The following is a 23,435-nucleotide window of genomic DNA, read 5'->3' as shown; positions in this document are numbered from 1 at the left end:
GCGGTGTGGCCTGAAGCCAGCATAATGTATTACAGCAGATCTTACAGCAAAGCACAACAATATCACCACAAAAGGACACCACATCTTAGCAAATATCACCGCAAACTTAGCATATAGTTGGTGGTTAAACAATAGGTAGCCTAGGCTAGTAGTAATGGCACACTGACATGACACATCAGCATTGCTGGTGAATGCAGTGCAAGTTGTGGAATGCCTCCTATTTTGCTAGTCCATTCTTTATTTTATACTCAACAATTGAAACAACTCTCAGATTTTACTGCCAGTGTTCTTCTGTCTCACTGTCATGCTCTTAACCAGTGTTCTGTCTCACTGCCATGTTCTTAACCAGTGTTCTTCTGTCTCACTGCCATGTTCTTAACCAGTGTTCTTCTGTCTCACTGCCATGCTCTTAACCAGTGTTCTTCTGTCTCACTTCCATGCTCTTAACCAGTGTTCTTCTGTCTCACTGCCATGCTCTTAACCAGTGTTCTTCTGTCTCACTTCCATGCTCTTAACCAGTGTTCTTCTGTCTCACTGCCATGTTCTTAACCAGTGTTCTTCTGTCTCACTGCCATGCTCTTAACCAGTGTTCTTCTGTCTCACTTCCATGCTCTTAACCAGTGTTCTTCTGTCTCACTTCCATGCTCTTAACCAGTGTTCTTCTGTCTCACTGTCATGCTCTTAACCAGTGTTCTTCTGTCTCACTTCCATGCTCTTAACCAGTGTTCTTCTGTCTCACTTCCATGCTCTTAACCAGTGTTCTTCTCTCTCACAGCCATGCTCTTAACCAGTGTTCTTCTGTCTCACTTCCATGCTCTTAACTCATTGAGTGCCAGCCACTTTTGGAAAACGGATGCTCCCAGTGCCAGCCCTTTCAGAGCGTTTTCAGTGATTTCTCAAGACCCACAGAATATTGTGTGATATTACTATGTAAACACCAAACACACCCAAAGAACGATGAGACTCTCTTGTATCATCAGCAAAAAAAAGTTTATTGATATCATTTTCCGTTCTTTAGTTATCAGCAGTAGAAGATAGGTTGGTTTCATCAAAAACAGACGTTTCAAACTAGAAGCTGAGATAATGAGCCTTTTGTGAAATGAAGCATTCAAGCACATCACTGACTCTGAAGCTAATATTTTCTGATGTAGTGACACCTCAAAAATAATTTCCTTCAATAAAACAGCGAAACCAAAGAAATTTTGATGGCAAAATAATATTTTTTAGCTGCAACCAGCAGCGCTGGCCCCTGCGTGCGCAGACCCTACACCTTCTTGCTGGTCTTGATTTACTGCTGGTGGGCATCAGATATTCTAGCTTGGGTTTGCCAATCTGTCCATCGAGCCTGCTGTCTGGGTCGGTGTTTTATGGTGCCCTGTGTGCCCCACCCCCCTCAACTGCAAACCCCTCCTCCGTGGGAGTGTCTCTGGTGGCTCTCTGCTCTGAATTTTCCGCTGCACGTTTCAAAGTGCGCTACACCCAGGTCTATTTTCAGAGCGCTCCGCCGTTTTTGTCGCCGGCTCCCAGCGCTTCCAGCCGAGAATAATTTATCTTTTCAGAAAGACGCTGGTGTCGGGTGCTCCTTTTCTGGCAACTAATCATGTGGAGGGGCTATCGCAACAGACAGAAAGGCTCAATTGTGGGAGCAGATTGGCTGCTGTTCACAGGCACAGCTAACGTTACAGCATGCATCGGTTTCCGTGTCCCCACGGCTTCTTCACTGTTTTTTTCCTCACCTTTCTCTAATCTGGAGAGCACTGTCGCCACCTAATGGGTCCGTAAAATAGCTTATACACCTTCAACATCCCCCATATTTTTACAGGAGATGCATCAGGCTTTGATCCACGTCCCACCGTCAAAAAACGCAATTGACGACTTTAGTCGTCATTGGCACTCTACGTTACTATTTGAATTGACGACTTTAGTCGTCATTGGCACTCAATGAGTTAACCAGTGTTCTTCTGTCTCACAGCCATGCTCTTAACCAGTGTTCTTCTGTCTCATTGTCATGCTCTTAACCAGTGTTCTTCTGTCTCACTTCCATGCTCTTATCCAGTGTTCTGTCTCACTGCCATGCTCTTAACCAGTGTTCTTCTGTCTCACTTCCATGCTCTTAACCAGTGTTCTTCTGTCTCACAGCCATGCTCTTAACCAGTGTTCTTCTGTCTCACTTCCATGCTCTTAACCAGTGTTCTTCTGTCTCACTTCCATGCTCTTAACCAGTGTTCTTCTGTCTCACTGCCATGCTCTTAACCAGTGTTCTTCTGTCTCACTTCCATGCTCTTAACCAGTGTTCTTCTGTCTCACTTCCATGCTCTTAACCAGTGTTCTTCTGTCTCACTTCCATGCTCTTAACCAGTGTTCTTCTGTCTCACTTCCATGCTCTTAACCAGTGTTCTTCTGTCTCACTGCCATGCTCTTAACCAGTGTTCTTCTGTCTCACTTCCATGCTCTTAACCAGTGTTCTTCTGTCTCACTTCCATGCTCTTAACCAGTGTTCTTCTGTCTCACTTCCATGCTCTTAACCAGTGTTCTTCTGTCTCACTTCCATGCTCTTAACCAGTGTTCTTCTGTCTCACTTCCATGCTCTTAACCAGTGTTCTTCTGTCTCACAGCCATGCTCTTAACCAGTGTTCTTCTGTCTCACTTCCATGCTCTTAACCAGTGTTCTTCTGTCTCACTTCCATGCTCTTAACCAGTGTTCTTCTGTCTCACAGCCATGCTCTTAACCAGTGTTCTTCTGTCTCACTTCCATGCTCTTAACCAGTGTTCTTCTGTCTCACTGCCATGCTCTTAACCAGTGTTCTTCTGTCTCACAGCCATGCTCTTAACCAGTGTTCTTCTGTCTCACTTCCATGCTCTTAACCAGTGTTCTTCTGTCTCACTGCCATGCTCTTAACCAGTGTTCTTCTGTCTCACTGCCATGCTCTTAACCAGTGTTCTTCTGTCTCACTGCCATGCTCTTAACCAGTGTTCTTCTGTCTCACTTCCATGCTCTTAACCAGTGTTCTTCTGTCTCACAGCCATGCTCTTAACCAGTGTTCTTCTGTCTCACTTCCATGCTCTTAACCAGTGTTCTTCTGTCTCACTTCCATGCTCTTAACCAGTGTTCTTCTGTCTCACTGCCATGCTCTTAACCAGTGTTCTTCTGTCTCACAGGCACATGGACTCCTTTTAACCCAGTGACCGTCCGCTCCATCATATGTAAGTATCTGCTGACATGCCAGACTCACTCTTGCTCAGCTGACTTCTGCTCTGAGTCGACACCAACCATTCTTTTATTTGTTTCCTCTCCATGACAACTGACACAATTCATTTCGTTTTGACTAATCAAATGGCTGAAACACATTGCTCCTGGTCCAGCTGAAACCTGCAGCTCTCAGTAAAAGGAGGAGAAAACAACATTTGGACGGAAATGGGAAGCTCGTCTCAAAAGGCAGCTGCCTCTTGCCTTAGACTCCAAATATTGATCTGTTTATACTCATAAACCATCTGCAATCTGCACTTCAGGTTAAGTCCCTATACTTTGAAATGTAATTGGTAGATTTATGAGTTGAAAACTAGCTTGCTGTCTCTGCAGTATTAACTATGCTTAGATCGGCTGTTTGCTAGGGCTGTCCTCTAAAAGTCGAATAGTCGAATAATCAGTCCAGAGCCCCCTGAGTCGATGGAGATTCCTCAAGTCCAGCAGCCGTTTCCCCCCATCTAAATTCCAATCTTAATTTCATTTGTTAATTTATTATTGTTTAGATTTATTTAGGCCTATTAGTTTTTGAGAAATAGGCTAAATAACTGTTTAATATGTTATCCATGTAGGCTACATGTTGTTTTAATGTTTAAAAAATTGGGTTATAAGAGCTTAATTTAAAAAAAGAAATATATGTGTCCTGCCTCTCTCATTATTCAGACAAATCCTTTATCCAATAGCCTGGCATCGGCAATTCAATTCTTGCATGATCATATACAGTCATACTGTAGTGTATACTGTCTCTTACAGATCTTTAAATGCTCAAAAATATGTCCCCATCACTCTGTTGCATTGACTGTTAATCTGGTCGAAATAATCACTGAAGATATTCTTATTTTTATGTTTAATTTATTTGTATCGAATATTCGTATTGGACAGTCGAATTGGATTGGACTGTCAGAATCCTGAGTGGAGGACAGCCCTAAGGTTTGCTACTGGGAATGTGAAATAAGCTGCTTGATTTAGTTTCTCACTTGTTTATTTGATCACTTCTGAGGAAATATTTATCATCCACATTTTTTGGTTTAAACAGCAGAAATATGTTAAAAATATTTCCCCGAGTCTCCTATGTACTTTATTCCTCTTTTATTGTGTGACTTGACTTGCAGAATAAATCCCTATAAATCCTTCCCACTCTACCATAGGCAGCAAACCATTGTTTCATGTTCTCCCAGCACTAAGCATATCTTGCGATAACACTCCCTCTTTGTTGGGAGGTAATTGGATTGAACTGCGGGGGGTGGAGGGGTGGAGGGGTGGGGGGGAGGCAGGTTTGGGTGGGGGGAGGCAGGTTTGGGTGGGGGAATCGAGCAGTTTCACAACCTCCGTCATAACAGTCTTTTGATGTGGGCGTTGGTTAGTCAAGTGTGAGCAGTTACTCTCTCTCTAACCCACACTGTTCACCTCACAGTTCTCTTAAAGGGATATGTCTCTCTCTCTAACCCACACTGTTCACTTCACAGTTCTCTTAAAGGGATATATCTCTCTCTCTCTGACCCACACTGTTCACTTCACAGTTCTCTTAAAGGGATATGTCTCTCTCTCTAACCCACACTGTTCACTTCACAGTTCTCTTAAAGGGATATGTCTCTCTCTCTCTGGCCCACACTGTTCACTTCACAGTTCTCTTAGGGATATGTCTCTCTCTCTCTAACCCACACTGTTCACTTCACAGTTCTCTTAAAGGGATATGTCTCTCTCTAACCCACACTGTTCACTTCACAGTTCTCTTAAAGGGATATATCTCTCTCTCTCTGACCCACACTGTTCACTTCACAGTTCTCTTAAAGGGATATGTCTCTCTCTCTCTAACCCACACTGTTCACCTCACAGTTCTCTTAAAGGGATATGTCTCTCTCTCTCTGACCCACACTGTTCACTTCACAGTTCTCTTAAAGGGATATGTCTCTCTCTCTAACCCACACTGTTCACTTCACAGTTCTCTTAAAGGGATATATCTCTCTCTCTCTGACCCACACTGTTCACTTCACAGTTCTCTTAAAGGGATATGTCTCTCTCTCTCTAACCCACACTGTTCACCTCACAGTTCTCTTAAAGGGATATGTCTCTCTCTCTCTAACCCACACTGTTCACCTCACAGTTCTCTTAAAGGGATATGTCTCTCTCTCTAACCCACACTGTTCACTTCACAGTTCTCTTAAAGGGATATGTCTCTCTCTCTCTAACCCACACTGTTCACCTCACAGTTCTCTTAAAGGGATATGTCTCTCTCTCTCTGACCCACACTGTTCACTTCACAGTTCTCTTAAAGGGATATGTCTCTCTCTCTAACCCACACTGTTCACTTCACAGTTCTCTTAAAGGGATATATCTCTCTCTCTCTGACCCACACTGTTCACTTCACAGTTCTCTTAAAGGGATATGTCTCTCTCTCTCTAACCCACACTGTTCACCTCACAGTTCTCTTAAAGGGATATGTCTCTCTCTCTCTAACCCACACTGTTCACCTCACAGTTCTCTTAAAGGGATATGTCTCTCTCTCTAACCCACACTGTTCACTTCACAGTTCTCTTAAAGGGATATGTCTCTCTCTCTCTAACCCACACTGTTCACTTCACAGTTCTCTTAAAGGGATATGTCTCTCTCTCTCTGACCCACACTGTTCACTTCACAGTTCTCTTAAAGGGATATGTCTCTCTCTCTCTAACCCACACTGTTCACCTCACAGTTCTCTTAAAGGGATATGTCTCTCTCTGACCCACACTGTTCACTTCACAGTTCTCTTAAAGGGATATGTCTCTCTCTCTCTGACCCACACTGTTCACTTCACAGTTCTCTTAAAGGGATATATCTCTCTCTCTCTGACCCACACTGTTCACTTCACAGTTCTCTTAAAGGGATATGTCTCTCTCTCTCTAACCCACACTGTTCACCTCACAGTTCTCTTAAAGGGATATGTCTCTCTCTCTCTAACCCACACTGTTCACCTCACAGTTCTCTTAAAGGGATATGTCTCTCTCTCTAACCCACACTGTTCACTTCACAGTTCTCTTAAAGGGATATGTCTCTCTCTCTCTAACCCACACTGTTCACTTCACAGTTCTCTTAAAGGGATATGTCTCTCTCTCTCTGACCCACACTGTTCACTTCACAGTTCTCTTAAAGGGATATGTCTCTCTCTCTCTAACCCACACTGTTCACCTCACAGTTCTCTTAAAGGGATATGTCTCTCTCTGACCCACACTGTTCACTTCACAGTTCTCTTAAAGGGATATGTCTCTCTCTCTCTGACCCACACTGTTCACTTCACAGTTCTCTTAAAGGGATATATCTCTCTCTCTCTGACCCACACTGTTCACTTCACAGTTCTCTTAAAGGGATATGTCTCTCTCTCTCTGACCCACACTGTTCACCTCACAGTTCTCTTAAAGGGATATGTCTCTCTCTCTCTAACCCACACTGTTCACCTCACAGTTCTCTTAAAGGGATATGTCTCTCTCTCTAACCCACACTGTTCACTTCACAGTTCTCTTAAAGGGATATGTCTCTCTCTCTCTGACCCACACTGTTCACTTCACAGTTCTCTTAAAGGGATATATCTCTCTCTCTCTAACCCACACTGTTCACCTCACAGTTCTCTTAAAGGGATATGTCTCTCTCTCTCTGACCCACACTGTTCACTTCACAGTTCTCTTAAAGGGATATGTCTCTCTCTCTAACCCACACTGTTCACTTCACAGTTCTCTTAAAGGGATATATCTCTCTCTCTCTGACCCACACTGTTCACCTCACAGTTCTCTTAAAGGGATATGTCTCTCTCTCTCTAACCCACACTGTTCACCTCACAGTTCTCTTAAAGGGATATGTCTCTCTCTCTAACCCACACTGTTCACTTCACAGTTCTCTTAAAGGGATATGTCTCTCTCTCTCTAACCCACACTGTTCACTTCACAGTTCTCTTAAAGGGATATGTCTCTCTCTCTCTGACCCACACTGTTCACTTCACAGTTCTCTTAAAGGGATATGTCTCTCTCTCTCTAACCCACACTGTTCACCTCACAGTTCTCTTAAAGGGATATGTCTCTCTCTGACCCACACTGTTCACTTCACAGTTCTCTTAAAGGGATATGTCTCTCTCTCTCTGACCCACACTGTTCACTTCACAGTTCTCTTAAAGGGATATGTCTCTCTCTCTCTGACCCACACTGTTCACTTCACAGTTCTCTTAAAGGGATATGTCTCTCTCTCTCTGACCCACACTGTTCACCTCACAGTTCTCTTAAAGGGATATGTCTCTCTCTCTCTAACCCACACTGTTCACCTCACAGTTCTCTTAAAGGGATATGTCTCTCTCTCTAACCCACACTGTTCACTTCACAGTTCTCTTAAAGGGATATGTCTCTCTCTCTCTGACCCACACTGTTCACCTCAGAGTTCTCTTAAAGGGATATGTCTCTCTCTCTCTAACCCACACTGTTCACCTCACAGTTCTCTTAAAGGGATATGTCTCTCTCTCTGACCCACACTGTTCACCTCACAGTTCTCTTAAAGGGATATGTCTCTCTCTCTGACCCACACTGTTCACCTCACAGTTCTCTTAAAGGGATATGTCTCTCTCTCTCTAACCCACACTGTTCACCTCACAGTTCTCTTAAAGGGATATGTCTCTCTCTCTGACCCACACTGTTCACCTCACAGTTCTCTTAAAGGGATATGTCTCTCTCTGACCCACACTGTTCACTTCACAGTTCTCTTAAAGGGATATGTCTCTCTCTCTAACCCACACTGTTCACTTCACAGTTCTCTTAAAGGGATATGTCTCTCTCTCTCTGACCCACACTGTTCACTTCACAGTTCTCTTAAAGGGATATGTCTCTCTCTCTCTGACCCACACTGTTCACCTCACAGTTCTCTTAAAGGGATATGTCTCTCTCTCTAACCCACACTGTTCACTTCACAGTTCTCTTAAAGGGATATGTCTCTCTCTGACCCACACTGTTCACTTCACAGTTCTCTTAAAGGGATATGTCTCTCTCTCTCTGACCCACACTGTTCACCTCACAGTTCTCTTAAAGGGATATGTCTCTCTCTCTAACCCACACTGTTCACTTCACAGTTCTCTTAAAGGGATATGTCTCTCTCTCTCTGACCCACACTGTTCACTTCACAGTTCTCTTAAAGGGATATGTCTCTCTCTCTCTGACCCACACTGTTCACTTCACAGTTCTCTTAAAGGGATATGTCTCTCTCTCTCTGACCCACACTGTTCACTTCACAGTTCTCTTAAAGGGATATGTCTCTCTCTCTCTGACCCACACTGTTCACTTCACAGTTCTCTTAAAGGGATATGTCTCTCTCTCTCTGACCCACACTGTTCACTTCACAGTTCTCTTAAAGGGATATATCTCTCTCTCTCTGACCCACACTGTTCACTTCACAGTTCTCTTAAAGGGATATGTCTCTCTCTCTCTGACCCACACTGTTCACTTCACAGTTCTCTTAAAGGGATATGTCTCTCTCTCTCTAACCCACACTGTTCACTTCACAGTTCTCTTAAAGGGATATGTCTCTCTCTCTCTAACCCACACTGTTCACTTCACAGTTCTCTTAAAGGGATATGTCTCTCTCTCTCTGACCCACACTGTTCACTTCACAGTTCTCTTAAAGGGATATGTCTCTCTCTCTCTAACCCACACTGTTCACCTCACAGCTCTCTTAAAGGGATATGTCTCTCTCTCTCTGACCCACACTGTTCACCTCACAGTTCTCTTAAAGGGATATCTCTCTCTCTCTGACCCACACTGTTCACCTCACAGTTCTCTTAAAGGGATATGTCTCTCTCTCTCTGACCCACACTGTTCACTTCACAGTTCTCTTAAAGGGATATGTCTCTCTCTCTGACCCACACTGTTCACTTCACAGTTCTCTTAAAGGGATATATCTCTCTCTCTCTAACCCACACTGTTCACCTCACAGTTCTCTTAAAGGGATATGTCTCTCTCTCTCTAACCCACACTGTTCACTTCACAGTTCTCTTAAAGGGATATGTCTCTCTCTCTCTAACCCACACTGTTCACTTCACAGTTCTCTTAAAGGGATATGTCTCTCTCTCTCTAACCCACACTGTTCACTTCACAGTTCTCTTAAAGGGATATATCTCTCTCTCTGACCCACACTGTTCACTTCACAGTTCTCTTAAAGGGATATGTCTCTCTCTCTCTCTGACCCACACTGTTCACTTCACAGTTCTCTTAAAGGGATATGTCTCTCTCTCTGACCCACACTGTTCACTTCACAGTTCTCTTAAAGGGATATGTCTCTCTCTCTCTAACCCACACTGTTCACTTCACAGTTCTCTTAAAGGGATATGTCTCTCTCTAACCCACACTGTTCACCTCACAGTTCTCTTAAAGGGATATGTCTCTCTCTCTCTGACCCACACTGTTCACTTCACAGTTCTCTTAAAGGGATATGTCTCTCTCTCTCTAACCCACACTGTTCACTTCACAGTTCTCTTAAAGGGATATGTCTCTCTCTCTGACCCACACTGTTCACTTCACAGTTCTCTTAGGGATATGTCTCTCTCTCTGACCCACACTGTTCACTTCACAGTTCTCTTAAAGGGATATGTCTCTCTCTCTCTGACCCACACTGTTCACCTCACAGTTCTCTTAGGGATATGTCTCTCTCTCTCTGACCCACACTGTTCACTTCACAGTTCTCTTAAAGGGATATGTCTCTCTCTCTCTAACCCACACTGTTCACTTCACAGTTCTCTTAAAGGGATATGTCTCTCTCTCTCTGACCCACACTGTTCACTTCACAGTTCTCTTAAAGGGATATGTCTCTCTCTCTCTAACCCACACTGTTCACTTCACAGTTCTCTTAAAGGGATATGTCTCTCTCTCTCTGACCCACACTGTTCACTTCACAGTTCTCTTAAAGCAGGGCTATTCAATTAAATTGTTCAGGGGGCCGCATTGTCAGAAACCTAAGGGACCGGGGGCCGGACCGTTCCCCGAGCCATTATATGTACACTTGACACAATGCGCCACCACATTTTCGCAGCCGCGCTGGAACTATTATTAAGTAGGGGGTGCTGTAAGGAATGGAAACTCGACGCTGCCCGCAAGGGCAGCGTCGAAGAAGATTTTATCTTTTTTGGACTTTTATCCATATTTAGAAGAATATTTAATTTTAAATTAACATTAGGATTATACTGTTGTGATGTCATTATTCAGTATGTTCTCCTTTTCTATTATTAGTATTAGTATTCGTATTAAATACTGAGTATCTCATGAAAAACTATTAATATTGCATCTTTTGTGTTTAGCTCTGTCTCACAGCATTGTAACATTGTAGTGCAGCAAGAAAGGAAAACTACTGTAAACATTTGAACCTTTCTTGTTTAGAACCTATAGCTAGCAACATCACACATCTCCTGAAACACCATTTATAATGCATCTTTCTTGATTAGCAACATCACATCGCCATCTTCTGAAAAACATGAATATTGCACCTTTCTTGTGGCTACATCACAGCATCTACTGAAAAACATTTATAGTGGATCTGACTTGTTTAGTTCACTTTAGATTCACATCACATCTGAAAAACAACCAGTCGAGTGTAATAAGTAAATGAGGTTTAATTGTAAAAAAAAAAAAAAAAAAATCTTAAAAAAAAAAAAGTTTTTTTTTTTTTTTTTTTTTTTTTTTTTTTTGGGAACTCATTCGCGGGCCGGTCGGACTTGATTGGCGGGCCGGATTCGGCCCGCGGGCCGCCAATTGAATAGCCCTGTCTTAAAGGGATATGTCTCTCTCTCTCTAACCCACACTGTTCACTTCACAGTTCTCTTAAAGGGATATGTCTCTCTCTCTCTGACCCACACTGTTCACCTCACAGTTCTCTTAGGGATATGTCTCTCTCTGACCCACACTGTTCACTTCACAGTTCTCTTAAAGGGATATGTCTCTCTCTCTAACCCACACTGTTCACCTCACAGTTCTCTTAAAGGGATATGTCTCTCTCTCTCTGACCCACACTGTTCACTTCACAGTTCTCTTAAAGGGATATGTCTCTCTCTCTCTAACCCACACTGTTCACTTCACAGTTCTCTTAAAGGGATATATCTCTCTCTCTCTGACCCACACTGTTCACTTCACAGTTCTCTTAAAGGGATATGTCTCTCTCTCTGACCCACACTGTTCACTTCACAGTTCTCTTAAAGGGATATGTCTCTCTCTCTCTCTGACCCACACTGTTCACCTCACAGTTCTCTTAAAGGGATATGTCTCTCTCTCTCTGACCCACACTGTTCACTTCACAGTTCTCTTAAAGGGATATGTCTCTCTCTCTCTGACCCACACTGTTCACTTCACAGTTCTCTTAAAGGGATATATCTCTCTCTCTCTAACCCACACTGTTCACTTCACAGTTCTCTTAAAGGGATATATCTCTCTCTCTCTGACCCACACTGTTCACTTCACAGTTCTCTTAAAGGGATATGTCTCTCTCTGACCCACACTGTTCACTTCACAGTTCTCTTAGGGATATGTCTCTCTCTCTCTGACCCACACTGTTCACTTCACAGTTCTCTTAAAGGGATATGTCTCTCTCTCTAACCCACACTGTTCACTTCACAGTTCTCTTAAAGGGATATATCTCTCTCTCTCTGACCCACACTGTTCACTTCACAGTTCTCTTAAAGGGATATATCTCTCTCTCTCTCTGACCCACACTGTTCACCTCACAGTTCTCTTAAAGGGATATGTCTCTCTCTCTCTAACCCACACTGTTCACTTCACAGTTCTCTTAAAGGGATATGTCTCTCTCTCTAACCCACACTGTTCACTTCACAGTTCTCTTAAAGGGATATGTCTCTCTCTCTCTGACCCACACTGTTCACTTCACAGTTCTCTTAAAGGGATATATCTCTCTCTCTCTGACCCACACTGTTCACTTCACAGTTCTCTTAAAGGGATATGTCTCTCTCTCTCTGACCCACACTGTTCACTTCACAGTTCTCTTAAAGGGATATGTCTCTCTCTCTCTGACCCACACTGTTCACCTCACAGTTCTCTTAAAGGGATATGTCTCTCTCTCTAACCCACACTGTTCACTTCACAGTTCTCTTAAAGGGATATGTCTCTCTCTCTGACCCACACTGTTCACTTCACAGTTCTCTTAAAGGGATATGTCTCTCTCTCTCTGACCCACACTGTTCACTTCACAGTTCTCTTAAAGGGATATGTCTCTCTCTCTCTAACCCACACTGTTCACTTCACAGTTCTCTTAAAGGGATATGTCTCTCTCTCTGACCCACACTGTTCACCTCACAGTTCTCTTAAAGGGATATCTCTCTCTCTCTGACCCACACTGTTCACCTCACAGTTCTCTTAAAGGGATATGTCTCTCTCTCTCTGACCCACACTGTTCACCTCACAGCTCTCTTAAAGGGATATGTCTCTCTCTCTCTAACCCACACTGTTCACCTCACAGTTCTCTTAAAGGGATATGTCTCTCTCTCTCTCTGACCCACACTGTTCACTTCACAGTTCTCTTAAAGGGATATGTCTCTCTCTCTCTCTGACCCACACTGTTCACTTCACAGTTCTCTTAAAGGGATATGTCTCTCTCTCTCTCTGACCCACACTGTTCACCTCACAGTTCTCTTAAAGGGATATGTCTCTCTCTCTCTGACCCACACTGTTCACCTCACAGTTCTCTTAAAGGGATATATCTCTCTCTCTAACCCACACTGTTCACTTCACAGTTCTCTTAAAGGGATATGTCTCTCTCTCTGACCCACACTGTTCACTTCACAGTTCTCTTAAAGGGATATGTCTCTCTCTCTGACCCACACTGTTCACCTCACAGTTCTCTTAAAGGGATATGTCTCTCTCTCTCTGACCCACACTGTTCACCTCACAGTTCTCTTAAAGGGATATGTCTCTCTCTCTCTGACCCACACTGTTCACTTCACAGTTCTCTTAAAGGGATATGTCTCTCTCTCTCTAACCCACACTGTTCACTTCACAGTTCTCTTAAAGGGATATGTCTCTCTCTCTGACCCACACTGTTCACCTCACAGTTCTCTTAAAGGGATATCTCTCTCTCTCTGACCCACACTGTTCACCTCACAGTTCTCTTAAAGGGATATGTCTCTCTCTCTCTGACCCACACTGTTCACCTCACAGTTCTCTTAAAGGGATATCTCTCTCTCTCTGACCCACACTGTTCACCTCACAGTTCTCTTAAAGGGATATGTCTCTCTCTCTCTAACCCACACTGTTCACTTCACAGTTCTCTTAAAGGGATATGTCTCTCTCTCTCTGACCCACACTGTTCACTTCACAGTTCTCTTAAAGGGATATGTCTCTCTCTCTCTAACCCACACTGTTCACCTCACAGTTCTCTTAAAGGGATATGTCTCTCTCTCTCTGACCCACACTGTTCACTTCACAGTTCTCTTAAAGGGATATGTCTCTCTCTCTCTAACCCACACTGTTCACTTCACAGTTCTCTTAAAGGGATATGTCTCTCTCTCTGACCCACACTGTTCACTTCACAGTTCTCTTAGGGATATGTCTCTCTCTCTGACCCACACTGTTCACTTCACAGTTCTCTTAAAGGGATATGTCTCTCTCTCTCTGACCCACACTGTTCACCTCACAGTTCTCTTAGGGATATGTCTCTCTCTCTCTGACCCACACTGTTCACTTCACAGTTCTCTTAAAGGGATATGTCTCTCTCTCTCTAACCCACACTGTTCACTTCACAGTTCTCTTAAAGGGATATGTCTCTCTCTCTCTGACCCACACTGTTCACTTCACAGTTCTCTTAAAGGGATATGTCTCTCTCTCTCTGACCCACACTGTTCACCTCACAGTTCTCTTAAAGGGATATGTCTCTCTCTCTCTAACCCACACTGTTCACTTCACAGTTCTCTTAAAGGGATATGTCTCTCTCTCTCTAACCCACACTGTTCACCTCACAGTTCTCTTAAAGGGATATGTCTCTCTCTCTCTGACCCACACTGTTCACTTCACAGTTCTCTTAAAGGGATATGTCTCTCTCTCTCTGACCCACACTGTTCACTTCACAGTTCTCTTAAAGGGATATGTCTCTCTCTCTCTGACCCACACTGTTCACCTCACAGTTCTCTTAAAGGGATATGTCTCTCTCTCTCTAACCCACACTGTTCACTTCACAGTTCTCTTAAAGGGATATGTCTCTCTCTAACCCACACTGTTCACTTCACAGTTCTCTTAAAGGGATATGTCTCTCTCTCTAACCCACACTGTTCACTTCACAGTTCTCTTAAAGGGATATGTCTCTCTCTCTAACCCACACTGTTCACTTCACAGTTCTCTTAAAGGGATATGTCTCTCTCTCTAACCCACACTGTTCACTTCACAGTTCTCTTAAAGGGATATGTCTCTCTCTAACCCACACTGTTCACTTCACAGTTCTCTTAAAGGGATATGTCTCTCTCTCTAACCCACACTGTTCACTTCACAGTTCTCTTAAAGGGATATGTCTCTCTCTCTAACCCACACTGTTCACCTCACAGTTCTCTTAAAGGGATATGTCTCTCTCTCTCTAACCCACACTGTTCACCTCACAGTTCTCTTAAAGGGATATGTCTCTCTCTCTCTAACCCACACTGTTCACTTCACAGTTCTCTTAAAGGGATATGTCTCTCTCTCTGACCCACACTGTTCACTTCACAGTTCTCTTAGGGATATGTCTCTCTCTCTCTGACCCACACTGTTCACCTCACAGTTCTCTTAAGGGATATGTCTCTCTCTCTGACCCACACTGTTCACTTCACAGTTCTCTTAAAGGGATATGTCTCTCTCTCTCTGACCCACACTGTTCACCTCACAGTTCTCTTAAAGGGATATGTCTCTCTCTCTCTGACCCACACTGTTCACTTCACAGTTCTCTTAAAGGGATATGTCTCTCTCTCTCTGACCCACACTGTTCACTTCACAGTTCTCTTAAGGGATATGTCTCTCTCTCTCTGACCCACACTGTTCACTTCACAGTTCTCTTAAAGGGATATGTCTCTCTCTCTCTGACCCACACTGTTCACTTCACAGTTCTCTTAAAGGGATATGTCTCTCTCTCTCTAACCCACACTGTTCACCTCACAGTTCTCTTAAAGGGATATGTCTCTCTCTCTCTGACCCACACTGTTCACTTCACAGTTCTCTTAAAGGGATATGTCTCTCTCTCTCTCTGACCCACACTGTTCACTTCACAGTTCTCTTAAAGGGATATGTCTCTCTCTCTCTCTGACCCACACTGTTCACTTCACAGTTCTCTTAAAGGGATATGTCTCTCTCTCTAACCCACACTGTTCACCTCACAGTTCTCTTAAAGGGATATGTCTCTCTCTCTCTAACCCACACTGTTCACTTCACAGTTCTCTTAAAGGGATATGTCTCTCTCTCTAACCCACACTGTTCACCTCACAGTTCTCTTAAAGGGATATGTCTCTCTCTCTCTGACCCACACTGTTCACTTCACAGTTCTCTTAAAGGGATATGTCTCTCTCTCTCTAACCCACACTGTTCACTTCACAGTTCTCTTAAAGGGATATATCTCTCTCTCTCTGACCCACACTGTTCACTTCACAGTTCTCTTAAAGGGATATGTCTCTCTCTCTGACCCACACTGTTCACTTCACAGTTCTCTTAAAGGGATATGTCTCTCTCTCTAACCCACACTGTTCACTTCACAGTTCTCTTAAAGGGATATGTCTCTCTCTCTCTAACCCACACTGTTCACCTCACAGTTCTCTTAAAGGGATATGTCTCTCTCTCTCTAACCCACACTGTTCACTTCACAGTTCTCTTAAAGGGATATGTCTCTCTCTCTCTGACCCACACTGTTCACCTCACAGTTCTCTTAAAGGGATATGTCTCTCTCTCTAACCCACACTGTTCACTTCACAGTTCTCTTAAAGGGATACAGTATGTCTCTCTCTCTGACCCACACTGTTCACTTCACAGTTCTCTTAAAGGGATATGTCTCTCTCTCTCTGACCCACACTGTTCACTTCACAGTTCTCTTAAAGGGATATATCTCTCTCTCTCTGACCCACACTGTTCACTTCACAGTTCTCTTAAAGGGATATGTCTCTCTCTCTCTAACCCACACTGTTCACTTCACAGTTCTCTTAAAGGGATATGTCTCTCTCTCTCTGACCCACACTGTTCACTTCACAGTTCTCTTAAAGGGATATGTCTCTCTCTCTCTAACCCACACTGTTCACCTCACAGTTCTCTTAAAGGGATATGTCTCTCTCTCTCTAACCCACACTGTTCACTTCACAGTTCTCTTAAAGGGATATGTCTCTCTCTCTCTGACCCACACTGTTCACTTCACAGTTCTCTTAAAGGGATATATCTCTCTCTCTCTGACCCACACTGTTCACTTCACAGTTCTCTTAAAGGGATATGTCTCTCTCTCTCTGACCCACACTGTTCACCTCACAGTTCTCTTAAAGGGATATGTCTCTCTCTCTCTAACCCACACTGTTCACCTCACAGTTCTCTTAAAGGGATATGTCTCTCTCTCTAACCCACACTGTTCACTTCACAGTTCTCTTAAAGGGATATGTCTCTCTCTCTCTGACCCACACTGTTCACTTCACAGTTCTCTTAAAGGGATATGTCTCTCTCTCTAACCCACACTGTTCACTTCACAGTTCTCTTAAAGGGATATGTCTCTCTCTCTCTGACCCACACTGTTCACCTCACAGTTCTCTTAAAGGGATATGTCTCTCTCTCTCTGACCCACACTGTTCACCTCAGAGTTCTCTTAAAGGGATATGTCTCTCTCTCTCTAACCCACACTGTTCACCTCACAGTTCTCTTAAAGGGATATGTCTCTCTCTCTGACCCACACTGTTCACCTAACAGTTCTCTTAAAGGGATATGTCTCTCTCTCTGACCCACACTGTTCACCTCACAGTTCTCTTAAAGGGATATGTCTCTCTCTCTCTAACCCACACTGTTCACCTCACAGTTCTCTTAAAGGGATATGTCTCTCTCTCTGACCCACACTGTTCACCTCACAGTTCTCTTAAAGGGATATGTCTCTCTCTCTGACCCACACTGTTCACCTCACAGTTCTCTTAAAGGGATATGTCTCTCTCTCTAACCCACACTGTTCACTTCACAGTTCTCTTAAAGGGATATGTCTCTCTCTCTAACCCACACTGTTCACTTCACAGTTCTCTTAAAGGGATATGTCTCTCTCTCTCTGACCCACACTGTTCACTTCACAGTTCTCTTAAAGGGATATATCTCTCTCTCTCTGACCCACACTGTTCACTTCACAGTTCTCTTAAAGGGATATGTCTCTCTCTCTCTGACCCACACTGTTCACTTCACAGTTCTCTTAAAGGGATATGTCTCTCTCTAACCCACACTGTTCACCTCACAGTTCTCTTAAAGGGATATGTCTCTCTCTCTCTGACCCACACTGTTCACCTCACAGTTCTCTTAAAGGGATATCTCTCTCTCTCTGACCCACACTGTTCACCTCACAGTTCTCTTAAAGGGATATGTCTCTCTCTCTCTGACCCACACTGTTCACTTCACAGTTCTCTTAAAGGGATATGTCTCTCTCTCTGACCCACACTGTTCACTTCACAGTTCTCTTAAAGGGATATGTCTCTCTCTCTCTGACCCACACTGTTCACTTCACAGTTCTCTTAAAGGGATATGTCTCTCTCTCTGACCCACACTGTTCACTTCACAGTTCTCTTAAAGGGATATATCTCTCTCTCTCTAACCCACACTGTTCACTTCACAGTTCTCTTAAAGGGATATGTCTCTCTCTCTCTCTGACCCACACTGTTCACTTCACAGTTCTCTTAAAGGGATATGTCTCTCTCTCTCTGACCCACACTGTTCACTTCACAGTTCTCTTAAAGGGATATGTCTCTCTCTCTCTGACCCACACTGTTCACTTCACAGTTCTCTTAAAGGGATATATCTCTCTCTCTCTGACCCACACTGTTCACTTCACAGTTCTCTTAAAGGGATATGTCTCTCTCTCTCTCTGACCCACACTGTTCACTTCACAGTTCTCTTAAAGGGATATGTCTCTCTCTCTGACCCACACTGTTCACTTCACAGTTCTCTTAAAGGGATATGTCTCTCTCTCTCTAACCCACACTGTTCACTTCACAGTTCTCTTAAAGGGATATATCTCTCTCTCTCTGACCCACACTGTTCACTTCACAGTTCTCTTAAAGGGATATGTCTCTCTCTCTCTAACCCACACTGTTCACTTCACAGTTCTCTTAAAGGGATATATCTCTCTCTCTCTGACCCACACTGTTCACTTCACAGTTCTCTTAAAGGGATATGTCTCTCTCTCTCTAACCCACACTGTTCACTTCACAGTTCTCTTAAAGGGATATGTCTCTCTCTCTGACCCACACTGTTCACTTCACAGTTCTCTTAAAGGGATATGTCTCTCTCTCTCTGACCCACACTGTTCACTTCACAGTTCTCTTAAAGGGATATGTCTCTCTCTCTGACCCACACTGTTCACCTCACAGTTCTCTTAAAGGGATATGTCTCTCTCTCTCTGACCCACACTGTTCACTTCACAGTTCTCTTAAAGGGATATGTCTCTCTCTCTCTAACCCACACTGTTCACTTCACAGTTCTCTTAAAGGGATATGTCTCTCTCTCTGACCCACACTGTTCACTTCACAGTTCTCTTAAAGGGATATGTCTCTCTCTCTCTGACCCACACTGTTCACTTCACAGTTCTCTTAAAGGGATATGTCTCTCTCTCTGACCCACACTGTTCACCTCACAGTTCTCTTAAAGGGATATGTCTCTCTCTCTCTGACCCACACTGTTCACTTCACAGTTCTCTTAAAGGGATATGTCTCTCTCTCTCTAACCCACACTGTTCACTTCACAGTTCTCTTAAAGGGATATGTCTCTCTCTCTGACCCACACTGTTCACTTCACAGTTCTCTTAAAGGGATATGTCTCTCTCTCTCTGACCCACACTGTTCACTTCACAGTTCTCTTAAAGGGATATGTCTCTCTCTCTGACCCACACTGTTCACCTCACAGTTCTCTTAAAGGGATATGTCTCTCTCTCTGACCCACACTGTTCACTTCACAGTTCTCTTAAAGGGATATGTCTCTCTCTCTCTGACCCACACTGTTCACCTCACAGTTCTCTTAGGGATATGTCTCTCTCTGACCCACACTGTTCACTTCACAGTTCTCTTAAAGGGATATATCTCTCTCTCTCTAACCCACACTGTTCACTTCACAGTTCTCTTAGGGATATGTCTCTCTCTCTCTGACCCACACTGTTCACCTCACAGTTCTCTTAGGGATATGTCTCTCTCTGACCCACACTGTTCACTTCACAGTTCTCTTAAAGGGATATGTCTCTCTCTCTCTAACCCACACTGTTCACTTCACAGTTCTCTTAAAGGGATATGTCTCTCTCTCTCTGACCCACACTGTTCACTTCACAGTTCTCTTAAAGGGATATGTCTCTCTCTCTCTAACCCACACTGTTCACTTCACAGTTCTCTTAGGGATATGTCTCTCTCTGACCCACACTGTTCACTTCACAGTTCTCTTAAAGGGATATGTCTCTCTCTCTCTAACCCACACTGTTCACTTCACAGTTCTCTTAAAGGGATATGTCTCTCTCTCTGACCCACACTGTTCACTTCACAGTTCTCTTAGGGATATGTCTCTCTCTCTCTGACCCACACTGTTCACCTCACAGTTCTCTTAGGGATATGTCTCTCTCTGACCCACACTGTTCACTTCACAGTTCTCTTAAAGGGATATGTCTCTCTCTCTAACCCACACTGTTCACTTCACAGTTCTCTTAAAGGGATATGTCTCTCTCTCTCTGACCCACACTGTTCACTTCACAGTTCTCTTAAAGGGATATGTCTCTCTCTGACCCACACTGTTCACCTCACAGTTCTCTTAAAGGGATATGTCTCTCTCTCTCTCTGACCCACACTGTTCACCTCACAGTTCTCTTAAAGGGATATGTCTCTCTCTCTCTGACCCACACTGTTCACCTCACAGTTCTCTTAAAGGGATATGTCTCTCTCTCTCTAACCCACACTGTTCACTTCACAGTTCTCTTAAAGGGATATGTCTCTCTCTCTCTGACCCACACTGTTCACTTCACAGTTCTCTTAAAGGGATATGTCTCTCTCTCTCTGACCCACACTGTTCACTTCACAGTTCTCTTAAAGGGATATATCTCTCTCTCTCTGACCCACACTGTTCACTTCACAGTTCTCTTAAAGGGATATGTCTCTCTCTCTGACCCACACTGTTCACTTCACAGTTCTCTTAAAGGGATATATCTCTCTCTCTCTGACCCACACTGTTCACTTCACAGTTCTCTTAAAGGGATATATCTCTCTCTCTCTCTCTCTGACCCACACTGTTCACCTCACAGTTCTCTTAAAGGGATATGTCTCTCTCTCTCTGACCCACACTGTTCACTTCACAGTTCTCTTAAAGGGATATGTCTCTCTCTCTCTAACCCACACTGTTCACTTCACAGTTCTCTTAAAGGGATATGTCTCTCTCTCTCTGACCCACACTGTTCACTTCACAGTTCTCTTAAAGGGATATATCTCTCTCTCTCTGACCCACACTGTTCACCTCACAGTTCTCTTAAAGGGATATATCTCTCTCTCTCTGACCCACACTGTTCACCTCACAGTTCTCTTAAAGGGATATGTCTCTCTCTCTGACCCACACTGTTCACTTCACAGTTCTCTTAAAGGGATATGTCTCTCTCTCTGACCCACACTGTTCACCTCACAGTTCTCTTAAAGGGATATGTCTCTCTCTCTGACCCACACTGTTCACCTCACAGTTCTCTTAAAGGGATATGTCTCTCTCTCTCTAACCCACACTGTTCACTTCACAGTTCTCTTAAAGGGATATGTCTCTCTCTCTCTGACCCACACTGTTCACTTCACAGTTCTCTTAAAGGGATATGTCTCTCTCTCTCTAACCCACACTGTTCACCTCACAGTTCTCTTAAAGGGATATGTCTCTCTCTCTGACCCACACTGTTCACTTCACAGTTCTCTTAAAGGGATATGTCTCTCTCTCTCTAACCCACACTGTTCACTTCACAGTTCTCTTAAAGGGATATGTCTCTCTCTCTCTGACCCACACTGTTCACCTCACAGTTCTCTTAAAGGGATATGTCTCTCTCTCTGACCCACACTGTTCACCTCACAGTTCTCTTAAAGGGATATATCTCTCTCTCTCTGACCCACACTGTTCACTTCACAGTTCTCTTAAAGGGATATGTCTCTCTCTCTCTGACCCACACTGTTCACTTCACAGTTCTCTTAAAGGGATATGTCTCTCTCTCTCTGACCCACACTGTTCACTTCACAGTTCTCTTAAAGGGATATGTCTCTCTCTCTCTAACCCACACTGTTCACTTCACAGTTCTCTTAAAGGGATATGTCTCTCTCTCTCTAACCCACACTGTTCACTTCACAGTTCTCTTAAAGGGATATATCTCTCTCTCTCTAACCCACACTGTTCACTTCACAGTTCTCTTAAAGGGATATGTCTCTCTCTAACCCACACTGTTCACTTCACAGTTCTCTTAAAGGGATATGTCTCTCTCTCTCTAACCCACACTGTTCACTTCACAGTTCTCTTAAAGGGATATGTCTCTCTCTCTCTGACCCACACTGTTCACTTCACAGTTCTCTTAAAGGGATATGTCTCTCTCTCTCTAACCCACACTGTTCACCTCACAGTTCTCTTAAAGGGATATGTCTCTCTCTCTCTAACCCACACTGTTCACTTCACAGTTCTCTTAAAGGGATATGTCTCTCTCTCTCTAACCCACACTGTTCACTTCACAGTTCTCTTAAAGGGATATGTCTCTCTCTCTCTAACCCACACTGTTCACTTCACAGTTCTCTTAAAGGGATATGTCTCTCTCTCTCTGACCCACACTGTTCACTTCACAGTTCTCTTAAAGGGATATGTCTCTCTCTCTGACCCACACTGTTCACTTCACAGTTCTCTTAGGGATATGTGTCTCTCTCTCTGACCCACACTGTTCACTTCACAGTTCTCTTAGGGATATGTCTCTCTCTCTCTGACCCACACTGTTCACCTCACAGTTCCCTTAAAGGGATATGTCTCTCTCTCTCTCTCTGACCCACACTGTTCACTTCACAGTTCTCTTAGGGATATGTCGCTCCATATTGGCTCTCACGCTATAGGATTAGCCCCCAGTGTGTGCACCACTCCTATGGTTGTGTATGCGCGTGAAAGAAGTCTATGTCATCATACTCTATCTTAAGTGCTGCCCACCTCACGCCCCTCCCCCCCCCCCCCCTTCCTCTCTCCTTCCTCTCTTCCGTCAGCCATGTTTGACAGGGAAAACAAAGGCGGGGTGAATTTCAACGAGTTCGCCGGCGTGTGGAAGTACATCACAGACTGGCAGAACATCTTCAGGACCTACGACAGGGACAACTCTGGCTTCATCGACAAGAACGAGCTGAAGCAGGCGCTGACTGGATTCGGTGAGCAGCAATGTATGCTTTGATATCTACATTTGATGCCTGTGGTGGAGGTCAGGTGAACAGGTCAGCTCTTCTCTATACCATAGCCCTGTGTATATCTGGATACAGCCATGTGTCACAGACGCGTCTACTGTCTGATTTCTTCACTCTGTTAGTTTTGCATGCTTTGTGAACTTTACTTTTTCTTTGTTTGTGATTGTGTCCAGCAAAAGTGTACTGACTAAAGGCACATTATGGTTTCTGCGGTGTGCCCGGTGTTCACGGCAAGCCCGTTCTCTCTGCAGAGCCACAGCATTTAATGGTAAATGCGGTAACAGCGTGGTCTTTGTTTGTGGAGAGTGCAGATTGTCCATTTTTACCGGTTGTCAGCTGTCAGTTTGGTCGAATAGATTACTTCCCTGGTAACCAACTAACAAAACAACAATTAACCAATCATAGCCTCTGAACTAACTGTGGCATTTGCAGAGGCCTCCGTAGAGTTTCATTATTTGAGTGGAGCTCAGTGCTCAGACCCTCCGCAGACCCCCTGCAGATCTCCGCACAAACCCTCCGCACCGCGAACACCAGGCACACTGCAGAAACCATACATTTGCCTTACTGTAAGTTTAAATCCAAAGGTTTTGTATT

At 43.9% G+C, this 23,435-nt stretch overlaps 1 protein-coding gene across 2 annotated transcripts in view; it reads left to right on the top strand.

The window, feature by feature from the left end:
• The window catches only part of pdcd6 (programmed cell death 6), a 51,543-nt gene that overhangs the window by 21,888 nt on the left and 6,220 nt on the right, over positions 1-23,435 (top strand). Inside the window, exons 3-4 of one of the 2 annotated variants that reach the window (XM_083654750.1) lie at positions 3,160-3,204; positions 22,650-22,808. In XM_083654750.1, the coding sequence (XP_083510876.1) occupies positions 3,160-3,204; positions 22,650-22,808 (204 nt within the window). Of the gene's footprint in view, positions 1-3,159; positions 3,205-22,649; positions 22,821-23,435 lie in introns of both variants that reach the window. The other variant, XM_083654749.1, reaches the window with a different exon arrangement.

This window comes from Poromitra crassiceps (genome assembly GCF_964638095.1).
Source record: "Poromitra crassiceps genome assembly, chromosome: 2".
Lineage (NCBI taxonomy): Eukaryota > Metazoa > Chordata > Actinopteri > Beryciformes > Melamphaidae > Poromitra > Poromitra crassiceps.
The sequence above is the reverse complement of the archived record's forward strand: the minus strand, read 5'-3'. Positions and strand labels throughout refer to the sequence as shown.